This window comes from Tyto alba, unplaced genomic scaffold, assembly GCF_018691265.1.
Source record: "Tyto alba isolate M040663 unplaced genomic scaffold, T.alba_DEE_v4.0 Super-Scaffold_44, whole genome shotgun sequence".
In the NCBI taxonomy this organism is placed as follows: Eukaryota; Metazoa; Chordata; class Aves; order Strigiformes; family Tytonidae; genus Tyto; species Tyto alba.
Window position 1 is genome coordinate 6,210,870 of NW_024881320.1, and position 11,085 is coordinate 6,221,954.

An 11,085-nucleotide genomic window follows, 5' to 3' on the forward strand; every position below is an offset into this window, starting at 1 on the left:
AATCCATTTATTTTGACTGTTTCACTTTTCATGTCCCATCATAACAGACTAGCCAACAGTTTCTTTCACCAGTCCATCTCATCACCACTGCTACCCACTATGTTTGCAACTTACTAACATGAAGGAGCTTAAAATAAACCCCAAAGACTTGAAGAGGCAGAGAAGGAATAAAATATTTCTATGACCTGTACCATCTGCCAAAAAAACATTTTTTCACTGTAAGTGGTTTGTTGCATTATTAATACAGATATTCAAAATCTGGTGGATTTCTTCAATAGTTCAGTAAAATGGATTATAACAGAAAGAAATATGAAAACATCTTTATGACATCTTTTTATAAGAAGCTTTTTATGTTCCCTTTATCATGCTGCTGTTTGAAAAGGTTTAGATAGCTTATTAATTGTAATATCATGGGATGGGATCTACTTAAGCTCTTAGAATTTTTTAATCACACAGATGTTTTCATTATATATTCTTTTTTTTTATCCCTTTACCCTACTCATCTCTTCTATTCTTACAGGCCTCTGAGTTGTTCATGTCCAGCAATCAGGACAATCAGAATGCCACATTTTAATTTCTAACTCAGCCACTAGTAATTAATTATTTTAATGTAGTAAAATGTACATGCTCATCCGAGAAGTGCAGGTGCTATATAAACAGCAAGTAAAACAAGTCCTGCTCTGAACAACTTGTATTCTGAGTAAAGACAGTTTAAATGGGAAGGGGAGAGTAGAGGACTGAAGTGGTTTTCCAAAGGTTACAGAAAGCCAATGAGTATCCTGACTCTTAAATCACCATTGTGAACCACTATAATCCCCAGCTTTCATAAGGAAGACAAGTCCAACAAGGTAAAATGATTTCATTTCTATAAAAGGATAATAATACCTTACTAAAAAATGGGACAGGAAATAATGCTTTATATGCTTTTAAATGACCTAATTTAAAAAAATAAACTAGTACTATTAGAAGACCATTCCAAACCATAAGTCTTTTTCCTATTTTAAAGTCTATCAAATAGAAATATTTCTGTCTCCACAAAATATCAAACAGTATGTAATCCTCAATTTTGTTGGAGAAGCCAATGTTCATGGATAGCTTTGCTGAAGAGATTTTGTTTATTTTTAAAAACACAGAGCATGCTGTCAGGGCTGTAGTACAGGCTGACTCAGTGGAAACCCATTAAAACCACTTTACTGGGCAGATGGTGTCAAAGAGTCAGAAGTATGTAACAGAATCCTACTGTGCACAAGTGTTCAGTATGCAAGAAATCATCTCTTATCAGACAACTGCTGCAGGGGACACAGTCAACCACAAAGGAGAGAGCAGAGCACAGCTAAAGTCATGATAGCCTTACAACTGTTTGCCCAATAATATGGAAAAGGATATGGAATAAGAGAACCTTAACTGATAAACCCGAGTGAACAAGGGAAGATCTAGGGACAGCATCAAGCTTTAAAATGTAGTACATTGCTTTTATTGCTATTCACTGAAGGTATAACTACTCTTTGTCATTAAGAGGGATATCAAAACTCAGAAAGACTAAAGTCTTGAAAAGTGTTCAGTAAATTTTGGATCACCACCTCTTCACACCTTGATTTACAGGATTGCTGAGCAGTTGGTATTTCAGCAGGATTTCTAAGAATGCATACAAAGAAACTTATTAGAGACATCTGAAAATAGCATCCATGCCACTACAGTCTAGAAAATGACAAATTTCAATCAGTCATATATCAGATATACACTAGCACACTAGTAGATTATGTGACATTCCTTTTGCATATGTTCCTTTTCCATTTTCTTGTCCAGAAGGTAGGCCAACTTTTCCTAGTGTTTTTTATATGAGCCTAATTCCATAGAAGAGCTTAACACCTAACAAAGCACCTAACTCTGAGTTAACTAGATCCTGTGATCTGAGTTAAATAGATTCTAAACAGACTAGACACAATGAAAATTAGTGTAAATGGAACATATTAGTGAAAACTCTACAAGTATTCATTGTATGCTGCTTACAGAGTAACAAAGTGTGGTAATAAGCCTACAGTGGAGGAAAGAGGTATGTACATCTTTTCTCCACTGGGCAGAATCAGGATTGCTCACATACTGCCCCAAGTCCCATATTGTTGACTACATAAAGATATCCTTCTTCAGTTCAAGAGCTACAGGCTTATGAACCTGAGCAAATAGATCCATTTTTATTTCTGGAAACATGCTAAAGATGACAGGAGGGTAACTGCTGATACATGGTATTGTTACACATTTATTACACTGGGAAGTTCTGTCAGAGCTGAGTAGTTCCTTTGACAGTAGCTCAAAATACAATCCACTGAAACAACACCAAGACCTCCTTCATACCAGGAAAAGCTGACAATACACCCCATATTGTTGAGAGGAATGTAGGAAGTTAAATGTAGGAATTTGCCATGCATAGACTAACTACCCAATGTGTACTACCAAATTAAAATTAACCAAGCAAGACTGATTACAGTAAGACAGAGATGCAAAACTCTGAAGGATAAATACAGATATTTCAACTGTAGGCACATGCAAATTGCCACTGTTTTCTTTCTTAAAGACAAATGGAATGAGTCACCATGGCTCAGTAGAAAATGTAGGATACGATTATGTGCTAATCCAGATCTTTGATAAATGAGTGGATTGAAAGCTAAGTGGTATTATTTCCTTTCTTATATTATGGATTGGATTAATATTCAGAGACATTACTGGCTAGTTATCTCTGACAACTGTGCATTCCTCCTCTTGTGCAATGAATTTACACGATGCATACTGAGACATAAGAAGCACACTTTTAAAAATATAAATAAGAAGCAAGTAAGTAATATTGAGGACCAAAAAAAGTCAAGGTTCTGACATCATTTAGCATTAGAGGAGAATAAACTCTCTGACTAGGAGGATTTTTTTAGCATGCCAGACATGCAGCCTCATCTGTGTGAATATCTGGACATCTGCCTTGTTCCTCAGCAAGAGGTCTACAGACTGCCTGCTCAACAGTCTGCCTACCTTGAAAGCAAATAGATCAAAAGGCATGCTGTAGAGCATCCTGGTGCAGCTAGAGAGGACACTTCTTCTGTTGCTTCTTAGTCTGTCTTGTAAAGTTGTATACACCAAGCATGTTGACATCCTTCCACACTTCTGCTTGGCCCACTCATGGTTATTACCGCTGCTACTTTTTTCTACATTGTTAGCTAACTAATTTATTTTGGTTTTTTTTATAGGATCTATGTTATTCAATATCCTTCCCCCTTCTCATATTCTAACAGACTACATGATCATTTGTACATGTGGTTTTATTTTGCTTGCTCTAGCTGCAAAACTGCAAACTAATGACGTCCAATGTGTTCCACCAAGGAGAAGAAGAGCTATTAAGATTAAAAGACACCATTAGCAGTAAAGCAAATGAGTATAAAATGGTATTGAAAAAATTAAGGCTGGAAAATGGTTACTAAACATTACCAGAGGAAATTTCTGGAACACCTTCTTATTCAAACCATCTTACACAGCATTGTGACAAAAGTCTTTATTTACAAAGAAACCCCCAAATAATTAAACAAAGTCAATTAAAAGTAACTTTAAAAACAGATCTAGATGGGTCTGTTGGAAGGTGAAGTGACTACAGGAGGAGGGAAGAAGCCTTCTGTTTGGTAAATCTGGGGAAATGTGGCATCAGCATAGATGCATCCACTACCAACCATTTCTACATTGTCTGTACAAGAAACAAAAATGTGTGCATTTTCCTGAGCAACTTTCAGGGAGACAGTCGTCTGCAATACAGAAAACTCCCTCCAAAAACCTTTCTGGAAACCTTAATTAAAAAAAAAAAAAAAACAAGACTGAGGATGTACGAAAAAACAAGCATCCTCTGTGAGTACAGCAGAAGCCCTTTAGGAAGTTAATTGACCCTACAGTGCAGATGCAGTTAAGTGACTGGCAGACTACTCCTACATTGCTTCACTGAACTACTACTCAACGTTGATTTAAGTGAACCGATGCTGCCATGGATTAAAAACACTCACACCACCAGTGATTGTGCCTGAAGTACGGAGGCAATACCAAATAGTTCAGAGAAATACTTTAAATTACTACTGTTAGTCTCACTACAGTGGTTTTTCTCAACCTTTTTAAGGACACAAGCCATCTAACCTTTTGAAAGAAATCCAGACCATCTTACATAGTATTGTCAAAAAGGTCTTTGTTTACAACCAAACACAAATTGGGATGCACTCTGAAAGTGTCCTTGTTACTTCTATTTCCTCCCTTTGTTTTTTATTAGCTTGCATGCATAAGGTTTCTGGCACTAGTTTCACAACACTGCTCAGATGTTCTATGAATCACCACTGGTGTATGGGCCACAGGCTGAAAAATATCACTCCAGAAAACTCGGTCTACACTCTGAATTAAAGCCTACTAAAGGCAATGAAACCCTATATACTGTCTGTAATGGGCTCTTGATCACACCCACTGTGGATCAATAGATGGATAAAATATCTTATATCGCAGAGCTGGAAGTTTCATTATCCTCTAGGTCAAGTTTAAGTCACACTACTAAAGTAGAAAGTGGAAGTTTGCATAGATACTATAGAGGATGTACCTCTTTGGAGGATGAACACTTTCAATCCACTAGCTCTGTGGGGCCATCAGATTAACACCATACACTGGAATTAAGTCTATTCAATAAAAGAAGCAATCAAGGACATGAAGAAGCCAATCCTCATTCTAAAGTTAATTTCCCCCTCATGGAGGAGGGTGAAGTAGCCTAACATCCTCAAATATGTACTTTAAATCTGCTCATCATAATTAGTGTTATCTAAATGTCTCTGGACTATTTAAAATCCACTTCATTTTGAACTGCCATTAATAATGCAGCAGGCAATATTACAAAGACTGGTGAAAATCAAGTAATTTAATGTAACACTTTATAAACCAAACCTGCAATGAATCTCAGTTCACCTCTTCAGCTTCTCTGCAATCAATCTATCTGGAGTCATGTTTATGTATCCTAGGACCTGTGATAGACTGCCACTAGACTTGGCATCCACAACAACCTCAGGAGGTTGATTTAATGCGAATGCAGCATGAAAAAATCAGATTATCTTTTGATTCTCTCTTTTATTAAATAAAACTGATCTTTATTGAATAAAGCTGCTTTTATTAATATCTGAAACATTGGTTGGTGTCACAGAGCCCGCCAGTCCTATGGAACTAATAAAAGAAAAGACAGAAGTAAAAAATGAGAACATTACAGGGAAATATTAGAAACCAAATCACATTAAGCCAGTATTGCAGCTGACAAATAAAACATGGGTCTAGCTGTAGAATTTTTTTGTTTAGTCTGAATTTATTATTTTTACTGTAAGAAAGGAATCAGAATGGGGCTTCTCCCAGAAGTACACTGTTGCAAGAAACACAAGAAGAGCAAAAGAGTGCAACTTAGTTTCTCCTTCCCTTGTATAATGTCTCAAATAACAGTAAGTTCAATGCAGCTGGGACAAAGTACAAAAACCTTGGTTATATGGGAACAGCTATAAATACTTCCTTTATCTTTTGAGTTTTTAAAAAACTTTTTTGGTTTCTGCACATAGGCAAATTTTACAAGAAAAACTTCTACTGACCACACCTATAATTTATGCTCATTTAAGTAACGGTCATCTGAAATCAGCATGCGGTAAATGTTCTATACATATCAATTGCACAGCTATAGCAACAAGTGCCTTTGATGAGTCCGTCCACAAGTTACGTCAGCACCATTACTCTGAGAAAAAGAATGTGTCCCTCATCTTCACAATCAAAATCTATCAATGTGGACTGAAATTCAACTCTGAACCACCAGGTTCAGAGAAAATAAAAGAAAAAGACAACATATATATAAAATCAAATAAAATAATCTTCGATTTTAATCCCATATACATCTCTGTTTTCCATTACTAATATATTACCAGCATTCCAAAGTAATGAACCACAATGTAGGCAGTGCTGAAACACAGGTGGTTGCACTCCTCAGCTTTTCATTTTCCATGTTTCTACTTACATTAAGTCTACAGTGCACTTCAATGTCAGTGGAAGATCTGTACATGAAGATCTTCAGAAATAGCCCACAGCCTTCTGGAAGGTGGAACATAACTAACAAGCTCAGCTGTGTAATTCCTTGTACACCACTACTCCCACAGAAGCCAGTGGATGCACAAGTGAGATTAAAGCCAAGGGAAGTGGCTTCCTATACAATTACAATCCACAAGGATATAATCCACTGAAATCATCAGTAATGTATTTCAGCAATGTGGACAGAATGACATATTCTGACACTAAGTATCATCATGGAATTAGTAAAATTGCAAAGAGAAAGCCAAAGATAGATTTTTGTCCATAATTAGGCAAAAAAATCTACAGTATAAGACTGAATAGAAATCAAGAGAGTTCAAAGAATAGTATAACATGGATAATGCCAAAGGAAGCAGAGGCAGTTTAAATTAAAATATCCAGATACTTCTCTCCTATCCTGTAACCAAAACTAAATGTTTGTGCGTTTAGTTTCTGTGAGATTTCCCCACACACGCTTTCGTATAATAGAAGATTGGCATCACTGCAAATGGACTACCCTCATCTCCAGCCTCTGGAGAACACTCTTAGGGGTACACAAGGTAAACCTGCCTCATACAGTCGCCCAACCTCCACATTTATAAAACCTGAGAGAAGCAGAAAACCCAAAAGTGGCTATGTGTCCTGAGATCTCATTAGAAAGCAACTAGGAGGAAGATTTCAGCCCAGTATGACAGAGACCACCATGGAATGCCCAGCAGAATGCAGACAGGCAAAGACACTAAAATATTTACTTGGTTTGTTGCTGTCAACTTAGAGCTGAAATTTGAAATTAATTAAATCAGGTTTTTTATCTGACAACAAACATTCATAATGTAAAAGGATCATCAATCTGAAGTCTCACAATATACATCCTAACATTGTTTAGCGTCTTACCAGAGATGCTCAGTTCATTATAGACTTAAGCCAAGTATGGAACCTGGTGTTCAAGGAAAGTATTAAAGTTTCCATTCTACTCCAATGAAGCTAATGAGAGGGTTTCCTCTTAAACAAGGGAACAAAATGCCCACATTATTGTGCTTGTCGTATTAGTCTGTGTTTTCATTAACATCAACTGGACTTGGTTATTTTTTAATTGAAGATTTCTGAAGAATTTTTTTCTGAAGATTTTTTTTTTATAGTTGATACCAAATAGAAAAATGCCCAACTTACTGAAGGTAAGCATTGTCTCCCTAGGACCGACTCAAGAAAACTCCTTGTTTAAGATAAAGCTGTGAAATGCAACTACTCCTATAACTACAGTTACATAGCCTTATAATCTCTGTCCTCTTCCTCTCTATATATATGTATATACACACGTATGTATAATTAGACTGACAATACATTAAAATACATGGTTTATACCATCAGTGACAAATTGTTCTAATAAGAACATGAAGCTGATTATTGAAAACAACATTTCATTTCTCAGACTGGAGCTATTTTCTGCATTTACAAGATAAAAGCAAAGCAAACCCACAATAGTATTCTCAAGTCTTCAACATTATTACCTGGAAGATTTGGAAACTGTGCAGTAAAAAGGTACGTTGCCATGGTTCTGAGTAATCAGCAACAGACCTATACACAATAGACAGCTGATTGCTGTTGCATGTTAAAAGATTTTTTATCTCTTTAGGAAAACTTTGTCATTATGTCATAAATGAAAGAGTTTTTCTATTAGCACCAGAAAAGCATCAAAGTAATATGCCCTGTAGTAATAATCAAGTCTGATTATTTTTTTGGTTTCATCTTCTTACAGGGAGAGTCAACCTTTTACATTGTCAAGTTTATACTATAAATCCATGGAACACTCTGGTCCCTTCAGAGTGTACTAAGGCAGAATAGTACAGATGGAGTCTGTAACCTAGTATGGAGATAGACAATTACGTTAGAGATCTGTATTACTGAACAGCAGAGTCCCAGCAATCATGCAGTAGTATGTTGGATATCTGAAGTCCAAAATAAATAGCACAGAGAATACCAGTAATTCTAATAGAATCTTGTGTATCTGGTTTCAAGACATACTGCATTTAATACGACTTCACAATCCCAATACATAGAAAAATCTCACTCATCAGTCCTTACAGCATTTTTCTTTTCCACCTAACAGACCTCCTTTCCAAGTCTAATTTTTCTGCCCAGGTTTATCTTTGAAAGGAGATGTAAGTAACATTTAAGAATAAAATCATATATGAATGTTATAATTGCTGAACTGGCAGTAAAACAAACACTGTGCTCTGTATGACTGAAATGCCACTTATATTCCAATCTTGGAATAAACTTGCAATCTCAGTCAAACACTATGTTAATGCAGTGTTAAGGCTTCAAACTGAAACACAACAAAAAACAGGAGATGAAAAAGTTAATACTCTCACTGCGTTGTTAGCCTATCCAAAGTACTGATATTGCTTATAATAAAATACATACTTTACAACCTAGCTGGGAAATCAAAAGCTACCAGTGTGCAATATGAATGAAGCAATCTTTTGAAAAGAGTCAAGACTTCCAATTCCTGCTGCTAATGCATTTCCAATTGCAACTTTAAAACTGTACTTTTGTAGGGACTGCATTTAGGTAACATTTGAGGAGACTCATAATTTTGTTCCTTTCTTTCCTAACCTGTTCTAAGGAAAAAAGGAGGGTAAGTGAATTTGATACAGGGAACCACCACAGAAATACATAGCTGTGTATTTTGCCTTCTGTTAGTCAGTTCAGTTCTGGATATAAAGTAATTAGTAAAAATAACTCACTTAAAAAAATAAAAGTTCTGATATCTGGAAGTGTAAAGAGGGTTTAAGAATAAATAATACCTTTTTAAATAGTGATGTTTATAAGCAGAACTCCTTATCAGTATGTTTGCAAAATCAAAGATTAAATGCATATGTTATTACTGCTCACTGAAGACTAACCACATGTGAACTTTAATTTTGTTTTCCTGCCAAAATACAGATGTTGATGCACAATGTCTTCTCAGTAGAAATGTGTATTTCTCCTAATTTATATTCCACAGGAATGCTCAGAATCACCTAAATTGAATATTGCAAAAATGCATTCACCTTTTGGCTAAGGCCATCAATGAAAACTTCAAGTTCAAAGGAAGACTGAGCATATATTGTCTCTATGCTTTCTGATTCTTACTGTAAACACACTTGAGGGCAACAATAAGGTATGACTGAGTCGTCTGAAGTCATGCTGTCAGGACATTCAAACTCTACACAACATGCAGAGTATCAGATACCTGGTTCGGGCTCTCATTAAAGCATTTAAACCTTTCAGCAAGCACATATTTCTCTGGTCCAGCAAAATATTGCCAGCCAGCCTGAGATACGGGATTTTTAATTTGACAAAATTACGTAGAAGATAACGGCAGGGCAGCTAATTCCAATAGCTTATACCTCCAAAGATTTCAAATTTCCAGATAACAAACCCTTCATAGTCCAAAGTTGAGTTACCAGCTAAGCTCATCACCAGCATCTACTACATGATCAAAAGTACAACAGGCAGGTAACAAATGCCTCAGTAAATGGGTAGACTGTCTGTCACAGTTGACCAAGGTAAAATCCTGACACTCGGGATTTCCCATCAGGATACCTTGGTTTTGACTAGCACATGACTCCCCCCAAGTCTTTATGTCATGAATTGTGGGTATCAACATTCAAGGCATTACAAAGAGAGAGGACAGAGGCTGTGTATGCAAAATAAACAAAAAACAAGATGCAGTGAAACAGACAGAAGAGACTGAGACTTACCTTTGGAAAAAACTGCTGCCAGGCTCAAGAGGAGAGGTGACAACAGATGCCCCATATTGCTAATCCCAGAAGCGCACATCCTAGGGTTTGTGAAGTTAGGGCTCAGTTTCACACACTTTGTAGTCAAAATAAAAATCGGTCAGCTGGAGAGGCTGCATTTTCAGAAAAGGTCATCTGGAGAGCTCAAAAGGCATTTCCTTCGGAGAGACTTACTTCTTTAGCTTTAACCCTCCCCTTTCCTCCCTCCTTTCTTCAAAACGGATGATGCTGTGAAAGAAAAACCTTCTCTTCTCAATAAATAAATAGGAAACAGTTCTGGTTAAAACCTCAGTCCCGAGCCTCAGCTGTCTGAGGCAGTCAAGCAGCCCCCCACGCCGGAGCACCCCGAGCCGGCGGGGTCAGGCGCGCCAGGCAGCGGCCGGGGGCTCCGCGCCGCGCAGCGCCAGTTCCGCGAGCAGAGAGCCGCCTGCCCGCGCTTCACAGCGCCGGCGCCCGCATCCCGCTGGCAAAGCACGTCGGCTCCCCGGGCGCCACCAAAGTTTTGCTTTAGCTGATGCTGATCGGCCCTGAAATCATCCAGGCAGGGAGGCAGGGTTTTTGTTGCTGCGCGCTCTCTGATTTTTTTGTTTTGAGTTTTTTTTTGTGGTTTGTTTGTTTGTTGTTTTTTGGTTGTTGGGTTTTTGGTTTTTTTTTTTTGTTTGGTTTTTTTTTAAGTTCTCAATTTCCTCATTGACTTGTTTGACTTTCTGCAAGAGAGCGAGGGGGCGAGTGCGGCTCCTTCCGGAAGGTCATTGCCATGGATGTGCTTACTGCTCTCGGGGCCGGCGGGCGCAGTGGCCGCGGCCGGCGGGGACCTTCCGCCCCCGCGGATGCTGCTCGGCTTCAGCCCGTAGCGGGGCGCCGGCCCCGGCCCGCCCGCCTGCCCGCCTCCGCCGGCCCCGGCCCATCCTACGCGTACCGCGGTCGCTACTGCCAGAGAGACAGAGATTTCAGCCGGGAGGAGTCGCGAAAAAATAATAAAAAAGAGGGAAACAAATAAATAAATAAGCATACGACGCAAGCCCCGCCTCGCACCGGGCAGACTGGCAGCCCCAATCCCCGGGCAGCGGGGCGCGGAGAGGGGCGGAGCGGAGCGGGGCGGAGCGGAGCTGGCCGGCCGGGCCGCGGCTGGGCGCGGAGGCGGCGCGGGGGGAGGCTGGTCCCGCAGCTCCGCGAGGACGGTTCCCGGCGGTGGCTCAGCTTCAGC

The 11,085-nt window shown here is 38.7% G+C and overlaps 1 protein-coding gene across 1 annotated transcript in view; it reads right to left on the reverse strand.

The window, feature by feature from the left end:
* TMEM132D (transmembrane protein 132D) overlaps window positions 1-10,856 on the reverse strand; it is a 269,653-nt gene extending 258,797 nt beyond the window's left edge. The window contains exon 1 of the mRNA XM_009968052.3: window positions 9,840-10,856. Coding sequence (XP_009966354.2) covers window positions 9,840-9,918 — 79 coding nt within the window. The 5' untranslated portion in view covers window positions 9,919-10,856. The remainder of the gene's footprint in view (window positions 1-9,839) is intronic.
* Between the last annotated feature and the right edge of the window lie 229 nt (window positions 10,857-11,085).